The sequence below is a fragment of the Ursus maritimus genome, unplaced genomic scaffold (genome assembly GCF_017311325.1).
Source record: "Ursus maritimus isolate PB19 unplaced genomic scaffold, ASM1731132v1 scaffold_19, whole genome shotgun sequence".
NCBI classification, from domain to species: Eukaryota; Metazoa; Chordata; class Mammalia; order Carnivora; family Ursidae; genus Ursus; species Ursus maritimus.
Window position 1 is genome coordinate 39,396,798 of NW_024424341.1, and position 22,793 is coordinate 39,419,590.

General features: G+C 43.5%; 1 protein-coding gene across 2 annotated transcripts in view; it reads left to right on the plus strand.

The window, feature by feature from the left end:
• Nucleotides 1–22,793, plus strand: part of GPATCH1 (G-patch domain containing 1) — a 46,852-nt gene that overhangs the window by 21,957 nt on the left and 2,102 nt on the right. For both annotated transcript variants that reach the window (XM_008689060.2, XM_040633705.1), the window contains exons 9-19: nt 2,106–2,185; nt 4,582–4,786; nt 6,744–7,040; nt 8,222–8,400; nt 8,667–8,794; nt 9,826–9,962; nt 10,298–10,464; nt 15,808–16,024; nt 17,451–17,558; nt 19,613–19,710; nt 20,664–20,812. In XM_008689060.2, the coding sequence (XP_008687282.1) occupies nt 2,106–2,185; nt 4,582–4,786; nt 6,744–7,040; nt 8,222–8,400; nt 8,667–8,794; nt 9,826–9,962; nt 10,298–10,464; nt 15,808–16,024; nt 17,451–17,558; nt 19,613–19,710; nt 20,664–20,812 (1,765 nt within the window). The remainder of the gene's footprint in view (nt 1–2,105; nt 2,186–4,581; nt 4,787–6,743; nt 7,041–8,221; nt 8,401–8,666; nt 8,795–9,825; nt 9,963–10,297; nt 10,465–15,807; nt 16,025–17,450; nt 17,559–19,612; nt 19,711–20,663; nt 20,813–22,793) is intronic.

Below are 22,793 nucleotides of genomic sequence, written 5' to 3' on the forward strand. Positions count from 1 at the left end.
TTTTATTTTTTTTTCATGATCCATATGGCTATAATAAATATAAACATTTGTTTTTTATTTCTTCAGAACAAATTCATAAAAGTAAAATTGCTGGGCTTTAAATGAATACAAAATTGGTGTGAAAGTTGTTTTTTAAAATTAAAATAGAGTATGAAAGTTTTTTAAAATTAAATTTAATTCCAGTTTAGTTAACATACAGTGTATGTTAGTTAGTTTCAGGTGTACAATGTAGTGATTCAACAATTCCATACATCACCTGGTGCTCTCATGACAGGTGCACTCCTTAGTCTGCATCACCTGTTTCTTTTCTTTTTTTTTAAGATTTATTATTTGAGAGAGAGCGCACACGGATATGTGCGTGCGAGCACACGCAAATGGAGGGAGGGCAGAGGGAGAGAATCTTCAAGCAGACTCCCCACTGAGTGCTGAGCCCGACATGAGGCTCTGTCCAACTCATGAGATCATGACCTGAGTCAAAACCAAGAGTTGGGGACTTAACCAACTGAGCCACCCAGGAGCCCCAATCCCCATCACCTATTTCACCCATCCTCCCAATCACCTCCCCTCTGGTAACCATTAGTTCTCTATAGTTAAGGGTCTGTTTCTTGGTTTGTCTCCTCTTCTCTTTTTTCCCTTTGCTCGTTTGTTTGGTTTCTTAAATTCCACATACAAGTGAAAGCAAATGGTGTTTGTCGTTCTCTAACTGACTTATTTTGCTTAGCCTAATTCTCCCTAGCTCTAGCCACATCATTGCAAATGGCAGGATTTCATTCTTTTTGGTGGCTGAGTAATATTCCTTAATGTGTATATATACGATGTCGTCTTTATCCATTCATCTATCAATGGATGCTTGGGCTGCTTCCATAATTTGGCTATTGTAAATAATGCTGCTATAAACATAGGGGTGCCAAGAGTGTGGAAATTAATCCCAAATTACCCCACAGAATTTTAGGAACTTCAGAAGCTGGTACAAAAGTTCAACATGGGTTGAAGTGCAAAGAATGCTTTTGTGGGGGAAGGATAGTTACAGAGCTGAGCTGCATTATAAGTGTCCGCAGACTTCAGTCTCACCTGCACCGTGGGTGGCCATGTCTACTTCAGGACCTGATAGCCAGCTTGTGCACGTGCTCATGGTACACATGCAGAAGGAGCTTATGGCTACAGAAAATGCAGTTCGTGCATATGGATATTTTTTTAAAGATTTTATTTATTTATTTGACAGAGAGCACAAGCAGGGGGAGCAGCAGAGGGAGAGGGAGAAGCAGGCTCCCCGCTGAGCAGGGAGCCCGATGTGGGGCTTGATCCCAGGACTCCGGGATCATGACCTGAGCCGAAGGCAGGCGTTTAACTGACTGAGCTACCCAGGCACCCCTGCATATGGATTTTTGACATAACCACTATACTCAAGAAATCCTTGAGAATCAAAGAGCCCCATCCAGGAGGTTGTCTCCACAACCAATGACCAATCCTGGCTCCAAGTCAAGAGGGCATTGGTCATTCTGTTTCCTGAGTGATCTTTAGTGATCTTTATCTCTTGTTAGAATTTCATTTGGAAAAAAAAAAAAAAGTACCTTTTAATTTGAACTGAGATTAGATTACTGGCTGACCTGGTTGTATTGTCTTCTGTGCTTTATTTGGATAGTTGCTAAGGAAATTGTGGGGTAGTCTCCCCTGGCTCTTTACCTGGTTTTAGAAATGACTCTCTCATGGTTATGATTTTATTTTTAACCATACTTGTGCTTTTGATGGTTTTTCTTGAGATCTTTTATTCCACAGAGTCTATTCTTTGGTGTCCTGAGGCTTAGCTTAGGACCTAAGGTACTTTTTCTAAAGACAGTGTTGAGGTACTTGTCTGGGAGAGCCATAACCTCACATCCGGGGCAGCCTAATCAGCCGAGGGTGCTGTGGGCCAGGCTGCCAGTCACTGAGTCAATAGAGGTGTGAGGGCTTTATGTACCATTCTTCCCTCCCCTTTACTGCTATCTCTGCGAGATAATCATGTGTGACTTATAGTATTTATGTTCTTGGAGATTAAAAAAACTGACGTCTTTGTCTTATTCTAACCTTCTCTGCTTCTGAAATTAATCAATGACATCATTTTGTAGAACCAGAGAAAGATCTTCGATACATTGGCAAAATTTTGGATGGATTTTCCTTGGCTTCTAAACCTTTATCTTCTAAGAAAGTAAGGAAAGCATTTATTTATTTGTTTGTTTGTTTTACTGGTTTAGTACTTAAAGTCTTTGCTGCTATGTAATCTGAGCTATTATACTAACAATTGAAAAGTAAGTAAATTTTGTTTTCAAAAAGCAACAGTATAATTACGAGTGATTGTCCAGGTAAACATATTCTGCATTAGAAATGTCAGTCAGTAATCAAAATATAGCCAAAATACCTAATTGTTGACCTTTTATTTATTTTTTTTAATCGCTAATCTTTTAAATCCAAGCTCTAAGTAAGTGGTTATTTCCATTAAAAAAAGAATTACATTAGAAACTAAGGGGGGAAATGGAATTGATATAATTCCAAGGGCAATGTAACTTAAGGAAAAGTAGTCCTTAAGTCATAAAATGCCCCCATCCTGCCTCCTTCTGAATGCCATGAAGAGCGTTGGCTGGTGTGGACAGGGTTCCCTGGACTCCTTGTCTGGGCAAACAGAAGGGAGAGAGGCCAAGTGCATGCAGGTCAAGCCCCATGGAGAGCTCCACATGCTTTTCCAGAGAGTCCTGTTTTTGTGAGATCGTTGTCCAGCTTAGGCCAAGTGGTTCTCTTTGCCACCCATCAGAGCCACGTGCTCGCAGGCAGACATCACTGGGTGATGGGTGCTGGTGGCTCAGGTGGGGCTCCTGGCCATTTACCTTCTTGGCATCCCGTTTTAGATGGTTCCATACTTTAATTTGCTCTTTGTTTCTGTATTCAGCAAACATTTGTTAAGTACCTCTGTGGCTTGGCCTGTGGTCCTTCAGAACAGGGGAGGTCAGGGGCATTGCAGCCTAAAAAAACACATTTAGGGTTGCAGCAGCTTTGATTTGTTTAGTTGTGATAGCATGTTGTAACAGCGAGCCAAATATATTCAGAACAGCGTTGAGCACATCCTAAGCCGCCATTATTGCCAAAAATGTCAAGTAGCATCAGAGAAGAATGGGGTTTTTCTTATGTGTGTGAAAGGAGAGCATTAAAAATGCTGAGAAATACTCACTTGACTCAGGGCTCAAGGACTCCCTCCCTCCAGAGCTTAGTAGGACTAAGCCCTGGCCCCCAAATGTAGCCCTCCCCCAGCAGGGTGCCAGAAGCTCGAATTTACTATTCACTCTTCACTGTAGCGGGGCCAAGGCGCTGTTGCTGGAGTAGTGCTTTGGGCGGGAGCGACTCAGGGAAGGGCTGTGTTCACCTAGCCTTTCACAGACAGGCCGGTTTTCTACACGTGTGGCCAAAAACCCAGCCTCTGCATCCAGAGGCCAAACAGAACAGTGATTCAGAGGGAGGGAAATGCTTTGCAGCCACTGGAGGGCATTAAGAAGAGCCATGGCTGCTCACCCCTCCTTGCTGTCGTGCTCCTCTGGATTTTTGTGTCACAGCCATAAAAGAGTGTTTGCCAGCTGATGTGGGAGTCCACGCGTTCAGAGAAGGTGGTCAAGCTGAGACAATAAAGAAATGAGATCTCCTGGCAGTGATGCCAGCCCTCTTCCACAGGCTGTCACAGTGCCAGGTGCTTACCCCGGCTGCACCTTTCAGCCACCTAGGAACCCCACCTGGCGCCAACTCTGTGCGGTTGGACGCGGGATCAGTGTCGTTAAACCCTCAGGGGAGCCCTGTGTGCAGCCGGGCCCCAGAACCACAGCCAGAGAGTGTTCGGTCAGCCCTGGTTACAGAGCTCAGGGTTTTGGGTAGCCGAAAGCTCTAGAAAATGGCTTATATAAGACTGTCCATAAATACGTGTTTGTTAGACTCAGAGCAAGGGAGACTGTTTAGCACAGTGATTTAAAAGTACCCAGTACTTTTCTTTTAATGTATCTGTTCTGTCATCATCAGTGCCTGAATTCCTCAAATATATTTCAATTTCAGTCCGGTCAGCCTTTGAATTAAAACTACCTCAGATCAAAAAATAGGTCCCGAAGCTCTAATTTGGAACTGAAATGTAACCAGAAAAAGAATTCTGAATTTAAAAGCAACTTATTTAAAGTTATTATTTTTTCTAAGTCTCGAATCATACTTTTCTAAATGTTCTGATTTACAGTAGGCCAGTTCTGCGTGTGGGCCAGTACGTTGTGTTAACTCTTGTCATCTTTCTTATCACATAAAATGTGCATATTCTCATCTCTCTGTAGAAGTGGGTGGGGGGTAACATTAAAAATGTGTGGCCATGAGAATGATGCGGTCCCCGTGGCCCTCCAGATCCAGAATGGATGTCGGCTGGACACCTGGCAAGGCTGTGCCCAGTGCGACCTCCCCGCTGGAGGCGGGCCTGGCGAGGTCAGGGTTAACAACGCTCACTGGTTACGGTTTTCTAGGTTAAATCAAACACGGTCATCTCACAACCTGTCTTTTCTGAGTTTTTTTGTTTTGTTTTGTTTTTTTAAGACTTACCCACCACCTGAATTGCCGAAAGACTATCGACCGGTGCATTACTTCAGACCTGTGGTAGCTGCAACCTCAGAGAACTCCCGCTTACTCCAGGTGTTGTCTGAGTCAGCTGGAAAGCCAGTGCCCGACCCGGGGACACTCAGTAGGCACCAACTGAATGCCTCCAAGCGGGGGGAGTTGCTGGGAGAAACACCCGTTCAAGGTAGGTGCCACGAAGAAGATGACGAACGTTACGTTTATAGTAACTGGAGTTACCAAAACCAAAATGCAAAGTTGTTTTCTCAACGACACCTTTTAGGTGGTTCAGTATTCCCACACGGGGAGAGCAAAATTGTGTATTGTGAACGGCACACGTAGCAGTGTACAGATCCGTTACTTCTTAAGACTTGTCTTCTAACATAAGCTTGGGTCGTGCCATTGAAATCACAGCCCTGGGGCGCCTGGGTGGCTCAGTCGTTAAGCATCTGCCTTCGGCTCTGGGCGTGATCCCAGCATTATGGGATCGAGTCCCACATCAGGCTCCTCCGCTCGGAGCCTGCTTCTTCCTCTCCCACTCCCCCTGCTTGTGTTCCCTCTCTTGCTGGCTGTCTCTCTCTGTCAAATAAATAAATAAAATCTTTAAAAAAAAAAAAAGAAATCACAGCCCTGGTCTGAAGCTCAGCAGTTTTCAGACTTGGAATAATTGTCAGGAATGTGGTGCAGATGAGGACATGGGTACCTTCCCTGTCCCTGCAGAGCCTGGGAACGTGTGATTTTTTTCCTCAGGGAAAAGGGTATGTAACTCTTTCCTGAACGCCTAAAAGCAACAAGTGTACCTGGAAGTGTGGAGAAGTGCGGAGAATCTCTTGTAGGTTGGCACAGAAAGACCCACGGTGAGAGGTGACCTTGGACTTGGCGATCAGGAGCCTGATAGATATCTCACATATAATAGACCAGAGCAGACGTCTTGGTTCCCCACTTCCTATTCCAGACTTGCTCTTGCCCTGGTCTTCCTGTTGTCAGTGAATGATGCCACCAGTGACCCACTGCTTAGACCAGAATGTAGGAATCCTAATTCCTGCCCCCACTCCAAGTCCATCAGCAAGTCCTCTCAGCACTGCCCCCAACATGCTGGGGACCCCATCATGTCTGCATTTCCGCTGCTTCCAGCCAGGAGTAAGCGCCCATCTCCCACACCTGGATCATTGTGGGGCCTCATTATTGGCCTCCTTACTGCCCAGCCTTCCTCTCTGCTGTCCGTTCCCCTCACTGGCAGCGGGATAAACCGAATCATATCACTGCCCCTCTTAAAACACTCCAGTCTTTCTCACACTGAAGACAAATCCAGACTTCCCCCCAGGCTATGCGATCCAGCCCTGTCTCCTTTTCAGGCCATGTCTTATTCCACTTTCCTGAGTTGCAGTCTTGTAATCCTGCTTTCTGCCCTCAGACCCTGCCGACCATGACATGCCAGCCACTGGGGCCTTGATGTTCCCTGTCTCCTCTGCCTCTGCTCTTCCCTCACGCTTTGGCTCCTTCTTTTACTCAACTCACCACAAATATGATCTCTTTGGAGGGAGCTTCCAGGCTTTTCCTGCCCCCCCATATGCGCTAGTGATTCCCCACCCCCCACTCCCAGCCCTTGCCTCTAAGTCTCCTTTGGTGGTGTCACCCTGTTTCCTTTACGGCCCTCCTCTCATAGCCATCCTCCGGGGTTGACATTGGGCTTCTCTAATGCCCACACCCCCAGCTAGTGAGAGCGGGGCCTTGTCTGCGGTGTCCCCGTGGCCCAGGCCAGTGCTCCGGGGATGTTGTGACAGGAGTGAGCAGTGCAGGGGCAGCTGGCTCTGAACCGGGGCTTGTGCAGGGCAGGACTGTCCAGTGGTGGCCGCTCAGGCTGAGGGTCCCAAGCCGGGGATGTCAGCTCCCTCGTTCTAGGACCACTCACTCACCTGATAAACATCTGCGTATTGGCCTGCACTTTTGCCCGCTGTAAAACACGAGTCTTGTTATTTCCTCACTGTCTAGTTCACAGGGATGATACAAATACAGATGAAAAAGTAAGTGTAAAATACTCCAGTGACATACATTTGTGATATTGAATGTGGATGTACCACAGAAACGTCAATATAGTTGTGTTAGGGTATTTTTCATCTCTTCCTGTTATTGTTTTCATTTAGGTTCGGCTACTTCAGTGTTGGAGTTTCTGTCCCAAAAAGATAAAGAGAGGATCAAAGAAATGAAGCACGCAACTGACCTGAAAGCAGCTCAACTCAGGGCCAGGAGTCTGGCCCAGGCTGCCTCAAGCAGCAGACCCCAGCCGTCCTCTCCAGACGTCGGACACTGCTCGTGGCGCGTGGCATCGAGTGGAGGGACAGCCACCACAAAAGCCAGCAACTTCAAACCTTTCGCAAAAGATCCAGAAAAGCAAAAACGATATGAAGAGTTTTTAGTAAATATGAAACGGGGTCAGAAAGGTGGGTGCTAGGCCTGGGTCTCCCACCTCTCAGCCGGGGGAAGCACTTTTGCTTTTCTGGCCCTAGTCCCAGATCTGAAGTTGAAACAGCCCACTCTGCCAGCGTTTTGCTTCGTCCGCCTGCAAACACTACAAAGATTGTAGTCCTTGGCCCTTGACCTCAGAAAGTAAGAACAAGGAGCTTGTGTTTCTCCATATCTCAGGTTCCAAAGATAGCTGTTTTAAGTCGAGAACACGCCTTGGCCGTGGCTAGTGCTAAACCACAGACCGTTTACTGTTTGCAGATGCTTGCCTTCTGTGAGTGTTGCATTTCACACCAAGAGAACAAGGTCATCTCCCCCTTTATCTTAAAATCCTAATCAACCCGCCCTAAATCATGGTCTAAAATTTGATTTAAAAAGGTAGTTGGCTGTTGAACCATTACAAGGGGGGAAAATCACTCTCCAATCCACGGAGTGGCTATGGGCAGACTGAGGAGAGGGATAGCTGTTCACAGTAGTGGCTGTGAGAGTCGTCAGCAAATCTGAGGCTTCAGTTTTCTTTCTTTTTTTAAAAAAATATTTTATTTGAGAGAGAGAAAGAGAGAAAGAACAAGTGGTGGGGAACAGCAGAGGGAGAGAGAGAGAGAAGCAGGCTCCCTGTTGAGCAGGAAGCCCGAGGTGGAGCTTGATCCCAAGACCCTGAGATCATAACCTGAGCCAAAGGCAGACGCTTAAACTGACTGAGCCACCCTGGCACCCAAGGCATTGGTTTTCAAAAGCAGATCTCAGTCTCCTGTGTCTTTGGTCCCTATGAAGAACCCACCCACTAATGTTTATTTGTTAAATTTAAAAAAAGTTAGAAAAAGGAGTGTTTTTCTGCCAAAACTTAGGAGTATAGTTGGAATGAACTTATCACTGTCTTGGAGTGGTAGCAAGTTCCTGGCTTCGAAGATTTGACATGCATTAGTCCTCAAATGTTTTTCTCTGTTTTCTGAGGTAGACAGAATTCAATAAAAGAATCATGTTGAGCGGGAAACACTATTACCTGACGAGTACTCCCCACCATGCTCTTAGAAACCAGGGTAAAATTTGGTAAAATCTATTAAAATCTATAGGGATACCATGGAACCCACCGGATATGCTCCTTTAAGCCCTATGTTTTTCCTAAGAGTGAAGCAATTTCTTGTTCCTTGTACCATAGATGCCCTGGAACGTTGTCTGGACCCCAGCATGACAGAGTGGGAGCGAGGCCGCGAGCGGGATGAGTTTGCTCGGGCAGCCCTACTCTATGTGTCTTCCCACTCGACCTTGTCCTCCAGGTTTACGCATGCCAAGGAGGAGGACGATTCAGATCAGGTGGAAGTCCCTCGAGACCAAGAGGTCTGTCGCCATCATGTCTCTATCCTGATGAATTTTAAAATTAAAACAAATATTTTAGGTCCTTCAGTGAAATGATCACAATATACATAGCACTATAGAACAGGAAATGATTTTATGCTTTTAGCTTCCAATATAGTTTAGCAAAAATGTTGTCGTGTAAGAGCTGTTTTGTAATTTTGGAGGATTGCTTGAAAACTCTTCAGTGGAAGAGCAGTCAGGTCAATGGTGTGAGCACTTGATGAAAGAGAATAAATGTCTTTTCCCAGAACGATGTCAATGACAAGCAGTCAGCTGTGAAGATGAAGATGTTCGGGAAGCTCACCCGAGACACATTTGAGTGGCACCCTGACAAGCTTCTGTGTAAGAGGTTTAATGTCCCTGACCCTTATCCAGAGTAAGTGGATAAATCTGCCCTTACATCAGTACTCACTCTCCTATATTAAAGCTATCTTTCCCTCTCACCTACTCATGTAAATTCCCTTTTTCTAGAGGAGCTTACATGTAAGTGCTTAGAGTTGCAAATTTTGCAGATTTAACTTCCATTGATTTGTTACTAAAAAAATAAGCAAACGGCCTGGAAGCAAACTTTATTCCATATGGAAGACACAGAACTCAGAAAAGTTAAGTTTCAAAAACTTAACGCTTGTCTAATTTGCTGCCTTTTTAATGATGTGCATATAGTTTACATTTAAAATGTTACTTAGGCTAATTCTTTACAAAAGTTCGACACTTATTTGATTATAAACGCTACAAAAAAGCACAGATAATTGAATCAGAAGTTTTGTCAGAAAATTTAGGTATATTTTTAGCGGTGGAACTTTTCCATAATGGAAATACATTTTCTTTTTAAGTAGGCTGCGTGCCCAGCATGGAGCCTAACATGGGACTTGAACTCAAAACCCTGAGATCTAGCACTGAGCTGAGATCAAGAGTCAGACGCATGAGGCGCCTGGGTGGCACAGCGGTTGGGCGTCTGCCTTCGGCTCAGGGCATGATCCTGGCATTGTGGGATCGAGCCCCACATCAGGCTCCTCCGCTATGAGCCTGCTTCTTCCTCTCCCACTCCCCCTGCTTGTGTTCCCTCTCTCGCTGGCTGTCTCTTTCTCTGTCGAATAAATAAATAAAATCTTTAAAAAAAAAAAAAAAAAGAGTCAGACGCATAACTGACTGAGCCACCCAGGCACCCTGGAAATACATTTTCAAAGTTAAATTCTGGATCTTACTAGGAAAAACCTAGGGATCTTACTAGGGAAAACCTCATGGGTCCTGAAGTCAGCCAACCAAATTCCTAAACTGCTTTGAGAAGCAAAATCACCTTTAGGGACCTCTTAGCAAGTAGAAGAGCTAGTGGTGAAAAACATGAGATGTTATTTAATAACATGAGTTATTAAAATTTCATATATATATTTTCTTTTCAACCCACAGTTCAACTTTGGTTGGCTTACCAAGAGTAAAACGTGACAAATACTCAGTCTTCAACTTCTTGACGCTCCCAGAGGCCACATCCTTGCCTACAACTCAAGCATCGAGTGAAAAAGTACCACAGCACCAAGGTCCCGAGAGTGAGTGGGGCTTCCTTGGGTCCATGTGCTGACCATGGTCTCAACCCCTATCCCATCGGGAAAACAGAAGTAAAGTCTTATGGGTACACATAGTGTAAGCTCTCCCTCCATTAAGAGGCTTGTTCATGTGAATACATTAGCTCATGTTGTAAGAGTCCAGATGTCTACTGTTTGGGGTCAGGACTCTGCCTCTGCATCTGCCACATTCCCAACCCCTACACCGTTCCTGGCCCATAGTAGGTTTGCTGATATTCTGGAATGAATTAAAGAGCCATAATGGAGAGTTTGCCTTTTGCTTGCTAATTCTGATTTTACATCTGTGTCCTACCTTTCAGAATCAAGAAAATCATCCAGATGGGATACATCTAAACAAGAAAAGAAAGAAGATTCCATTAGTGAATTTTTAAGTTTGGCTAGATCAAAAGTTGGTCCACCTAAACGAGAGTCCAGTACGTTAGTAATCAAAGAGGAAGAGCATGTGACGGAATCACTCTCAAATAAGGTATCTGGGGCTCCCAGGTTCTCTTTGCAGGCTGACTGGCATTTGTCCTTCTCTATGTTGGTGCTTTGTCATCACTTGATAGGAGGGGTCTTTAAACTTTCTGTGAAGGGCCAGATATTAAATATTTTAGGCTTTGTGGGCCATATAGTGTCTGTCACAACCACTCAACTTTACTGTTGAATGTGAAAGAAATTGTAGGCCATATGAAAAAAAATTGGGTTCATCTATGTTCCAGGGTTCATCTATGTTCCAATAAAACTTTATTCATAAAGCAGACAGTCGGTTGGATTTGACCCATAGGCTGTAGTTGCTAATACCTACTCTACATTGTAATAGTTTAAATCATATCTTTGATTATGAGGAAAGACTATAAACTTCTCTGCCAGGAATGGCTTTCACTCAGCATCAACCACTGAAATAAAATTCAGTGTGTTTTCTTTTGTGGAGAATATAAAGAAAATATCCATTGGGCTTTTAAAAAATTACTGCTTAATAGTTACAAGTTGAATTTAATAAAAAGTTTTATTTCTAATAGCCTCATTTAAAATTATTTTATTTTTAAAACGAACATGCATTAAAAAGTACAGTTCAATGAGATTTTATACATGTATGGATTTGTGGAGGGGCAGTTGGGTGGCTCAGTCAGTTAAGTGTCTGCCTTTGGCTCAGGTCATGATCCCAGGGTCCTGAGATCAAGTCCTACATCGCGCTCCCTGCTCAGCGGGGAGCTTGCTTTTCCCTCTCTCTCTGCCTGCTGCTCCCCCTGCTTGTGTGCTCTCTCTCTCCCTGTCAAGTAAATAAATACATAAATAATCTTTAAAAAAAAAAAAAGATTTGTGGAACCATCACCACAATCAGGATGCAAAATGGTGCTATCACCCCAAAAAACTCCCTGTCATATCCTCCCCTTCCTGTAAACACCTACCAATCATTGATCTCTTCTCTGTCTCTATAGTTTTGTTCTTTCCAAAATGTTATGTAAATGGAATCAGACAATATACATATAAAACCTTTTGAGACTAGGTTCTTCCACTTAGTATCATACCTTTGAGATTCATCAGTAGTGTATTATCAACAGTTCATTCCTTTTTATTGCCAAATAATATTTTGTTGTGTGGGTGAGCCACGGTTTGTTGGTTTTCACCCTTTAAAGACGTATGGTTGTTTCCGGCTTTTGGCTCTCATAAAGCTGCTGTGGGCATTCATGTGCAGAGTTTTGTGTGAATATAAGTTTTCATTTCTCTAGGGTAAATACCCAGTAGTGGGATTGCTGGGAAATATACGTGTAGATTTAACTTTATAAGAAACTGCCAAAGAAAGTAAGAAAGAGAAAGAAATTGCCAAACTTCATACCAAAGTGCTTGCTTTGTGTATTTTGAAACTCCCCTATTAGGTGCATACACATTAGTATTATTTTATCTTTTTGCTGAATTAAACCTTTTATCATTATATAATACTATTCTTTATTTCTGGCAATTTGCACAGTATATATTTTTTCCTCTTTTTACTTTTAACCTATTTATTTCATTGTGTTTAAAGTAGATTTTTGGTAAAAAGTATGTCGTTGTCCTTGTGTCCTTTTTTAATAATACATTTAGATAATCTGTGTGTTTTACTTCGTGTGTTTTAGCCATTGGCATTTAACGTAATTTGTTGATATATTTGGATTTAGGTCTACAGTTTTGTTTCTTGTCAGTTCCCACTCTTTTTTTGTTGTTCTCTTTCTCCTTTCTTACCTTCTTTTGTATTACTTGAATAATTACCAGTATACTGTTTTAATTTTTCTATTACATTTTTAACTCTATTTTTTTAATAGATTGCTCAATAGAGTTGCGTAAAGAGTAGTTGTTGCTCTTCAATATACATGTTTACTTTTTCACGGTTTACTTAGAATTGATATTGTACCATCCTAAGAGGAATGTGGAATCTTTACCTCTCTCTAGGTCCCTTCACTCTCCTGGCTTTATGACGTCGCCTTAGGTATTACATGCAAACGCACTGAAAACCTCTTGAGAGCTTTCTAATTTTTGCTTTCAGTGGTTATACATCTTTAAAGAGCTGATGAGCTGATAATCCATTTTATTTACTTGGATATTTACCATTGCTGTTGCTCTTCCTTCCCGAAGAGCCAGCTTTCCCTCCTATCATTTCCTCTGTCTGAGGAACCCCCTGTATTGAGCATTTCTGTTAGAGCAGTTCCAACAACTAATTCTCTTAATTTTTCCTTCATTTGAGAATGTCTGTGTTTTATCTTCATTCCTGAAATATGTTTTTGCTGGATATAGAGTTCTGGGTCAACAGGTCTTTCCTTTTAGCCCTTTTAAGAGTGTTGTGCCACTTCCCTCTGGACTTCCTGACTGCCGATAAGAAATCTAGTTGTTCAGCTTGTCAGTTCCTCTCCTTAGGATGCCATGACTTTTCCTCTGGCTGATCTCAAGATTTTCACTTCATCTTTGGTTCTTTGCTGTTTGATTATGATGTGTCTGAGCGTGGATTTCTTTGAGATCTTTTGTTTGAGGCTTGCTGAGCTTCCTGAATCTTGTCTTTCACCAAATCTGGGACATTACCAGCCATTATTTTTTCAAATATATTTTCTGCTCCACACTCTCACCCCTCTTCTGAGACTCTGGTGACATAAATAGCTATTGTCCCACAATTCTCTTTTCAGTCCTTTTTCTCTCTCTGCTCAAATCAGATCATTTCTATTTATCTGTCATCAAGTTCACTAACTTTCTTCTGTCATCTCCATTCTGCTATAGAGCCCATCCAGTGAGTTTCTTATTTTGGTTATTGTGTTTTTAATTTCTAAAATTCTCATTTGGTTCATCTTTATATCTTTTATTTCTTTGCTGAGACCTTTTTATCTTGCCATCTGTTTAACTTTATTCTTGAAGCACAGTTGTAATAGCTGCTTTAAAGTCTGCCACATAATTCTAACACTTTTGTCATTTGGGGTTAGTGTCTTTTGTTGTCTTTTGCAAGTTGATTTTTTCCTGGTTGGTTGTATAGCAAGTACTTTTGGATTACATCCTAGACATTTTGACATCCTGGACATTATGTTATGAGACCTTAGGTCTTGTTTAAATTCTAGGGAGAGGGGTGCCTGGGTGGTTCAGTTGGTTAAGTGTCTGCCTTTGGCTCAGGTCATGATCCCAGGGTCCTGGGCTCTCTGCTCAGTGGGAGCCTGCTTCTCCCTTTCCCTGGCTCCCCGTGCTTGTACTCTCTCCCTCTCTGTCAAATAAATAAAATCTTAAAAAAAAATTCTGGGGGGAATGGTGAAGTTTTGTTTTATTTTGTTTTGTTTTAGTGGACAGTTGACCTACTTAGGTTCAGGCTACACGTTCCAACCCATCTGGGTTCAAATGTCATTCCAGTTTTCAGAGTCTTTACAGTGCTATTCAGATCTTTCTGCATGTGTACTTCCCAGCGGCTGGTCTGGGACCTGGCTGGTAGTTAATCCCCTAGATCTGTTATCAAAACCTTTGGTTTGCTGTTCAGAGTCAGATTTACACTTGCATAGCTCAGAGGTGAGCCAGAAGCTCACAAACATTCTCTAGGATCACTCTCTTGAGCTCCTCATCATGATCTTCCTGACCCTGTCTGACTTTCAGGCTCCCCATCACACCGTCCAATCGGATGGCTGGGACTTAGTTTCCCTGCTCTGGGTTGCACTTCCTATGACTTTATCTGTGGCTGAAGTTGAGTGGCAAGAGGGCAAGAAGGGGGAAAAGCAGTGAGATTTGTTTCAGATTATTGAGACCACAGCTTCTCTGGTCAGAGAAAGGGTTCCCATCTGTCAAAGCCTGGCAGCTTGCTGCCACCACGGATTTGGAACCTCTCCATGGGGGTTCTACTGTTACTTTTTAAATGGCATAAAACCTTACTCAGGGATTCTGGCTCTGTGCTATGGTCATTGGGTTAGAAAGACTTCTAGATTTTCCCAGAAATCATGTTGAGATAGTATTTAGATAATTTTGCCTGGTGGTGTCTGCCAGTCTTCTCTATTCTGAAGTTAGTTTTTTTTCCTGCTGTACTTAGTAAGTACTTTTATTTATTAATTTATTACTAATTTTTACTTACTTTAATGAGTATCAAGGAGCTCTGAAATATATACATATCCTGTTCCTCCTCAAACTGTGGACCCATGGTTTCCTGTTTTATTTAAGAGCTAAATCAGTACTATCCTTATTTATTTTAATGCTCAAATGGTCTTAGTTTGGCTGGAGCTCTTTTGGAGTGGCTTCTGTGTTTTTTCAGGATGTCCCTCTTACTCTATGAGCTTGTCTTTGCTCTCTGGGCACAGTGATGTATGGGCTCATCTTTGTGTTTCTCAGCCCAGGCTCTGGAATCAGTCCTTTCTCCAAGGTGCCATGGTTACTTTTAGTAGGGAATGGTATACTTTTCTTCTTTAATTTTTTTCTGTGAAGAGAGTTTACTTTAAAACTACAAATGTCGCTGTCTTGTACCAATTTTCCTCCTGTAGGTGTTTGTAACGCTGCTCCAGAAACTAGTATGGGGAGTGACCCCACTGAGAGTGAGGAGAACCAGATGGTAGAGTTCAGACCCAGCCCCTTGGCATGCATTCGCACCGTGAGTGTGTCCTTGTGTGTCTGGCCCGGGTTCTTCAGGGGTGCAGTGGAAGGACTGGAGAGGATTCCGATCGAGGCCAGTCCCAGGGCTCTCTGTCTCGTGTTGCTGTTTGCACTTAGCACATCGGATTACCCCACACCCGTCTGGGAAGAAGCTGTTGGCAGGAAAGAGTCATGTCTTCTTCATGCCTTTGCTCCTTGTTTATTTGAGTTTGTACAAAGTTACTGCCTGTCTGTTTGGCTAATCTGATTGTCCGGAGCTGGGCTTCTTGTAGGAATGGTGATGTGTAATTGCAAAGGGACCGTGGTATCCACGGAGGCGCCCTCCCCTCTGTGCGGAGCGTCGGTTTACTCGTCAGCATTTTATCCGAGTAGACTGCCTTCATTAACCTCTAATCTTGGACCTTGGAAGGCTCGATTAACACACAGGACAGAGGCACCGTGCTGGTTCCTGCCGCGTTTTAGTGGATCCTTTGCCACTCTGTTGAATGACCTGTCTCCAGGAGAGTCTTCAGCCGCTTCTCCCAGTTGGCTCATTCTGCGGTGGTTGCATCGGAAACATCACAAAAATAAATGCCATGTGCCTGGTCATTGTTTAGTTAGGCAGTGCGTGGGTGTGGAACCCATGTACCTGAGCAGAAACGCCTGTGTGTGTGTGTGTGTGTGTGTGTGTCTGTCTGTCTGTCTGTCTAGAAGGTCTGGCTCTCCTCCCCTTACTTCTTCATTCCTGACTCTTATTTCTTTGTTAATACAGACTGTAAACAAAGATGTGGATTCACAGACTGAGGGAGAAGGGAGTCGCCCATCCATGGACTTATTTAAGGCCATCTTTGCCAGCTCGTCCGATGAGAAGTCCTCATCCTCTGCGGATGAGCAAGGGGACAGTGAGGATGATCAGGCAGGTCCCGGGGAGGCTGACTTCAAAAGCTCCCAAGCGACCGACTCGGTGGAAACCTCATCTGTGGCACGCGGTACGTGGCTACTTTAGATTTGGGGGTCTAAAGAAGAAAATGAGGATGTCTCTAGAGAAGCTGCTTCTTTGTTTAGTGTGGAGTTTTTAAATTTTTTTAAATTTAAATTGAGTTAGCCAACATATAGTACATCATTAGTCTCAGAGGTAGTGTTCAACAATTTATCAGTTGCGATTCACACCCCATGCTCATCACATCACGTTAGCGTGCAGTTCTAACCCAGGATTCTTAGCAAGCAATTGTTGTAATCTTTTACATTTTTAATTGTGGCATCAGATGTAAATTTCTGGTGTATTTTTAGGATTGCTATGTTTGATAATATTGATTTTCCTACTTACCCTAGTTGAGAAGAGTTTAAAACTAGTAAAATTTTCGTTTAAAAAATAGATTTCTTTTTTTTTTCTTTCTTTTTTTTTTTTTTACCTGGTTGATGGTGAGGTGCTGGGTTTATTGGCAACATTTGGTCCTGAGGTATACAGGGGCTCTTCCCCGAGCCAAGAGTTAGGGTGCAGAAAAGGAGGCCATTTGGCGCTTGCAAGGGTGGGAGACTTTTCAGATGCTTGGGTGGGTGGACAGATTTTCCATCTCAGCCTTTGGGTGGGCTGCTTGCCCCTGTCAGTCTGTGGTGGACTTGGGTATAATTTTTTTAGCATCTTTAACCAAAAAGTTCCATAGAGGTATAAAATACTGCTTATTCTTAGGTGACTCACAAATGCCTATTTCGTGTTTCTGTGGGAAAAAAGCCACCCAACTTAGTTTTTATTTCAAAGTGATATATACTTGAATTGTAAAAGCTTAAACATATAGAAATATAGAAAGCTTAAGTCCCTTGGAATCCCACTTCCCCAAGATAAACATTGTTAATACCTTAATGCCTATTTTTCCGTACTTTTTGCATTTTTCTTTCCACTATCTAAAAACATAGTCCTCTGTTTAAAAAACGAGATTATTACTGTGAATATGGTAATTTGTTTATGTTCACCTTTTCCCCTCTTCGATCATTTATTTTGAGTGAAATTAAACTTCCTGAGCTGGGACATAGTCTTAGATCCCTGTTTGTAAGTTTCTCTTCTTCTCAGAGGACATCTTTCCTCGAGGACATCTTTCAACCCTTCAGGTCTCAGTGAGGTGGCCCCGAGCGTGTGCTGTGCACACCCCTGTGTTGCAGCCGGTGGTGCACTTGGTTGCAGGTGCCCCACGTGACTGACTTCCCAGCCCAGATGTCCACGAGGTTGGAGGTCAGGTTCACATGCTCACTGCTGTATCCTCAGCGCCTGGCGTGAGCTAGTTAAGCAAAGTGGTGAAGAAAAGCACACATTATCTGGTGGCAACAGGTATTAATTAAAGAATCAAACACGTTAGTATCAGTATAATATTATTTACTATTAATATAAATGGACAAAATTAATACCCTGGTGTTTTTCAGCTAGCGAGCCAGCACCCCAGGAGCCCGCACCTTCCTTCCCGATACAAAAGCTGCAGATAGATGAAAGAGAAGCGTTCGGCCCACGGCTGCCTCCCGTCTTCTGCCCCAGTGAGTTGAGAGCTCCTTGGTTCACCCGCTTGCATCGGCACCAGTGTCTCCTCCCCTGAGCTGTGACAACCCTAACAGTGTTATCTCCTCTCCCCGTCTAATCCAACATGAGGCCAACCACATACATACAGTGGACCCTTGAGCAAGGCAGGATTTAGGGGCGCCAACACCACGCACAGTCGAAAATCCGCATGTAACTTTTGACTCCCCCTCAAACTTAGCTACTGAAAGCCTACTGTGGACCAGATTCCTTACCAATCACATACATGATTGGTTAACACTTCTTATGTATGTTATGTGTATTATGTACTGTATCCTTACAGTAAAGTAAGCTAGAGAAAAGCAAATATTATTAAGAAAATCATAAGGAAGAGAAAGTACATGTACAGTACTGTACTTACCGAAAAAAATCCACACGTAGTGGCTTTGTGTAGACTCGTATTGTTCAGGGTCTACTGTATGTGTACCTCTGTTTCTCATTTATCTGTTCTCAGCCACGTTTTGAATCTCATCCCTTCCACTGAGTGCCTAAATGATAGTGTTGCTTTGTAGCCATAGAGACCTTGCAACTTTCTTGTCTTTCTAACACTCAGATACATACAGCAGAGTCCTGTAATAAATAAAAAAAGTAAAAATATAGGACATGAAGATGGGTGAGGAATTGCAGGGAGAAGGGTATTCGGAGACTTTTTCATACTTTGGCTAATGTAGTAGATAAAGTAAAAGTAGTTCTTTCAGAAGTAAACACAGCCCGTCCTCCTCCCCCAGTATCAGTCAACAACGTCTTAAATGGACGTCTGGTCAAAATGTTTAGACTGGCTTATCCTCTCCCTGAAGGCCAGCTTAGCAAACATCTGATAACCTGGTCCGGGTATATAGATGACATAATCCTATTATCTACTTTATGGTTTCCTATAGCACCCGCATATAAATATTGGTTTGGTTAATGAAGCCAGCCTTCAAAGAGGTGATAAAAAAGTGTGAGGTTTTGAAAAATTGCAGTGAGTGTATTTCTGATTTGCCTTAGTTGTTCAGATCTCCAGCCTAAAATAAGTGTTTCAGCGTCTAAAAGCTCTTTATGCCCATTTCCCAGACTGTCCTTGAAAACCTTGTAATAGTTAATAATTTTGTCTATGGGCTATCAAGGGGAAGACGAGCATCAAAAAAAAAAAAAAAAAGTTGGGGGAGGTCAGATTTTAAAATATCTGGTCAAACGATGGGCTGGAGTGTTACAGGCACCTGTTAGGGGGTTTGGAAAATATCCATACTTCCTGAAACACCTTTCCTTCAGGTGGGAAGAGTTGATTTAATGATCTACACTGCTTCTACTGTTGTTAATTTTTGCTGGTTTGGTTACCTGGAAATTAATGCCCTATGCAGACATTTCGGTCAGCGTTTGGAGGTGGAGAATTCAGGCGTATGCCACTTGTTTGGTCATTTTTAATGACTACCTACATTGTGCTAGTTTTCTAGGGTTTCAGCGTATAAGACAAATTCATATATAATGTGCTTTCATAAAGGGGGGATGATGTGAGAGGAGCTGACATTTATGTGCCAGATGCTAGGCTATGGGATTCAGATGACTGGTTCCATCCAATCCTCTGTGTCCCGAGGACAGGGATTCTTCCTGTCTCTCTTCATAGATGGGGAGACTGAGGCTTGGAGAAGTTGAGCAATGAACAAAAGGTCACAGAGCCGCTGCTGGCAACCTCAGAGCTGAAGTTCAGGCTCTGGTCTGTCTCGGAGCTTGCCCGAGGATGTTAAATTGCAAAAGGCTTGTGCAGTCTGGTCAGCCTTTATCTTCATCTGACTCATCGAGCAGATAAGGCTGTGGCAAGATACTGGTTGGATCACGCAGGTTGAGTATGAGGTTTCTGGCAGTTTCTAAATATAGAGCTACCAGGTGACCTGCTAATCCGTTTGTTTATCAGTGAGGCAGGGCAGGGGTTCCGCCTTCCTGTTAAACATTCCACCTACGTCACACCTTCCCAGTTCAATAATTTAGTCTTTATTTTCCCCAGTAGTTCACGTGTGTTATTACATTTGTGTTTCAGATGTTCGTCAGACACTTGAGGCACCTCAAAAGGAGAAACATAAAAAAAACAAAGAAAAACACAAGACCAAGAAGGAGCACAGACGGAGGAAAGAGAAGGTGAGTACCTTCTGAGTGTCCCAGGACCGGATGCAGGCTCTGCTGTCCCTGCTTCTGCCCTGCAGACAAGCCCCGCCCCCCAGGCGTGCTGCGTGAAGCCGGTCATCTGCTGGCCAGGATGGGGGCACGTGGGCCTCGGCATTGTTGACATTCATGTAAGCCTTCAATTTTCAAGAACTTTGTTTTTCTTTCGGACAGAATATTTTAATTATTCATTTGTACTTAGAACAGTTTTTAATTGTGAACATTAAAATTAGGAAAAAAGGACATTTAAATACTTTAGAGTAATGGTTGAATATTAAATAATAAAATAGTATTAACTGGTTATTTGGTATTAAATGAAGATATTATTTTGAACATTTTTTTCTCCACGACTTTGTCATCATTACAGAGATTTTGAGGTGAGGGAAACTTGAAGGAGTAGTGTGTGCTTTCACCTTGACACCCCTGATCCCATGATCCTTGTGTTTCCAGTGATGGTACAGGTTTTTAATTCGGTTAATGTGAGTGTTGGGTCCCAGAGTGCCAGGTTGAAAACCAAATTCATTTGATTCTTACCAGTGTATCTGCGCTTCTCTGACCTTCTACTGGTTTCTTCGTTGTGTGTCTCCACATGCCGAACGACATGGACCAGTGAGGTTCATGGGAGGTGGCAGGGGTCACCTGGGATAAGATGGGAGCTAAGTGGCAAGATGGCGTGCTGCCCGCATCTGCCTGAACGGTTCCTCTGTGTCTGCACGAGAGGACCGGTTCTGAGTGTGTGCAGTGGGGAGTGTGCACAGCTGTGTGTCCCGGGCTGTCCCATAGGAGGCTCACTCCAAATGAGGTGTTTTGTCTTTGTTTTTGAATGACTCCAGCAACCAAATGCCTCCTTAGCCTGTCATCGAATGAATCAGGGAGGGAAACGCCCATTTGATCTCCCGACCTCCCATCCGCATCTCGTTCTTTTTCAGAAAAAGAAACACCGGAAGCACAAACACAAAGGCAAGCAAAAGAATAAAAAATCAGAGAAGAGTAGTAGTTCTGAGAGTACGGACAGCAGCGACAGCCAGAGTGATGAAGAGGGGCCTGCAGACCTGTCCCCCCAGGAACTGCTTAAAAGGTGGGCAGTGGGGGACGGCGGTTTTCAGAAACCCTCCAGAGGCTTGTTGGAATCTGGATGTAGTTGCTGAAAGGCAGATGTCAGAAATGTAAATTTGTATACTGACTGGGCTTTTTAGAAGTTCATCTTTTACTTACACAAGTAATATGTGAATATGTTATCATTTTGCAAATTCAAGCCTTACAGATAAAGCTTCAAGTGGTCCTTGAGCAGTTCCCCAGACCTCTCTCTCCAGCAGCCTCTGCGATCACCTTCCTGTGTAACTTTTAAGACATTTTTGTTCAGTCTTTCTCTCTCTCTCACACACACACAAACACAACATGCATGCACACACGTTTCGTTGCTGCACGTTTTTAAAATAAATAATATAATTTTCTGCAGCACAAATCTATAGAGTATGAACACGTAGAATGAAGAAATACTGCCAAATTATTTCCGGAAGTGTCTGTATCTGTTTCACCTTGTTGTTACATCAGTTACAAACAGTTCAGAAATGTTTGCCAGCACGATGGGCGAAGAATGGCAACTCACTTTAATTTCTATTTCTGGGACTAGTAGTGAGGTTGCGTGGCCTGTCCTGTGAGTGGCTGGAGGACAGCCTTTGCCCATGCGCTCTCTTGTGAGTAGCTTCCTTCCGTTCTTCGCACAGTGTTCTGTTTTCTGTTACATTGTTTTACTTGTTTCAGTCAAGCCAGGTACTCTTTTACTGTTTTTTCGGAATTAAAAAATAATAATTCTGGATATGAATCCCTTGTGTTTTAGTGTGTTACCTCTCATGTGGCTTTGAACTGTCTTTGTTGTACAGAAGCTCTAATTTTTGGTGCCCTCAGTTTTACTGATGTTTGGGGGGGGGGGAGATATGTTTTATATTTTTGTCTCCTAAAGGCCTTCCCTAACCCAAGATTTTATTTATGTATATGAGCCATTCCCCTGCTTTTATAGTTTTGTTTTTGTTTAATCTGTTTGGATTTTTTGGTTTTGTTTTTTTGTGAGCAGAGTAAGGTAGGCCTCTAGCTTACCTTTCCCCAAATGGGTAACTAGTTGTATCAGGGGAGTGAACTAGCTCCGATGAAGACGAGCCCCCACATCCCAGTGGCACAGTGGAGGGTAAAGAAAACCAGGGGTGGTGCCCGGCTGGCTCAGTAGGTAGAGCACGTGACCCTTGATCCCAGGGTTATGAGTTTGAGCCCCACAGTGGGTGTAGAGAGTACTTAAAATAAATATTAATTAATTAATTAATTAATAAAGAAAAAACCAAGAAAGGTACTCAGGACCCCAGTTTGTTCTGCTTCAGTGCACGGCCCTCCTAGGAGGGAATGGGTAGAGGGTGGCGCTGGGGGTGGTTGTGGTCCTGCCTGGGTGTCACATCTCACAGTCTTCACTGCTGCATGGCGTGCCACCACCGGGCTGGGAAGGGGAGGTCCAGCTGCAGGCTGAGGTTGAAGCGGGGGAGGGACGGGTGAGCCCTGACCTCGTCAGCCCTGTGCATCAAACCGGCTCATGAAAGGAAAAGTAGTTTGCTCTTGTACTCAGTCCCTGGGCAGGCCTACCCCTCTATTCTCTACTCTGGTGTGTCTGTCTGTCTTCCTTCTTTCCTTCCTTCCTTCCTTCCTTCCTTCCTTCCTTCCTTCCTTCCTTCGATTTTATTTATTTATTTGAGAAAGAGAGCAAGAGAGAGCTCGAGCAGGGCAAGGAGCAGAGGGAGAAGGAGAAGCAAACTCTCCTGTTGAGCAAGGAGCCCGACGTGGGGCTCAATCCCAGGGCTCTGGGATCATGACGTGAGCCAAAGGCAGACGCTGAACCCGCTGAGCCACCCAGGCGCCCCTCTGCTCTGGTTTCTTAGCCATTTGGTACAGTTCTGTCCACCCTGTTTTAATTGCTCTGACCTTGTAAGCATATCTTGCCGTCTTGAGATACGTGTGACACCCCCTTATTCTTTTCCACTTACTTCTTCAGAATGGACAATACATTCTCATGAGTC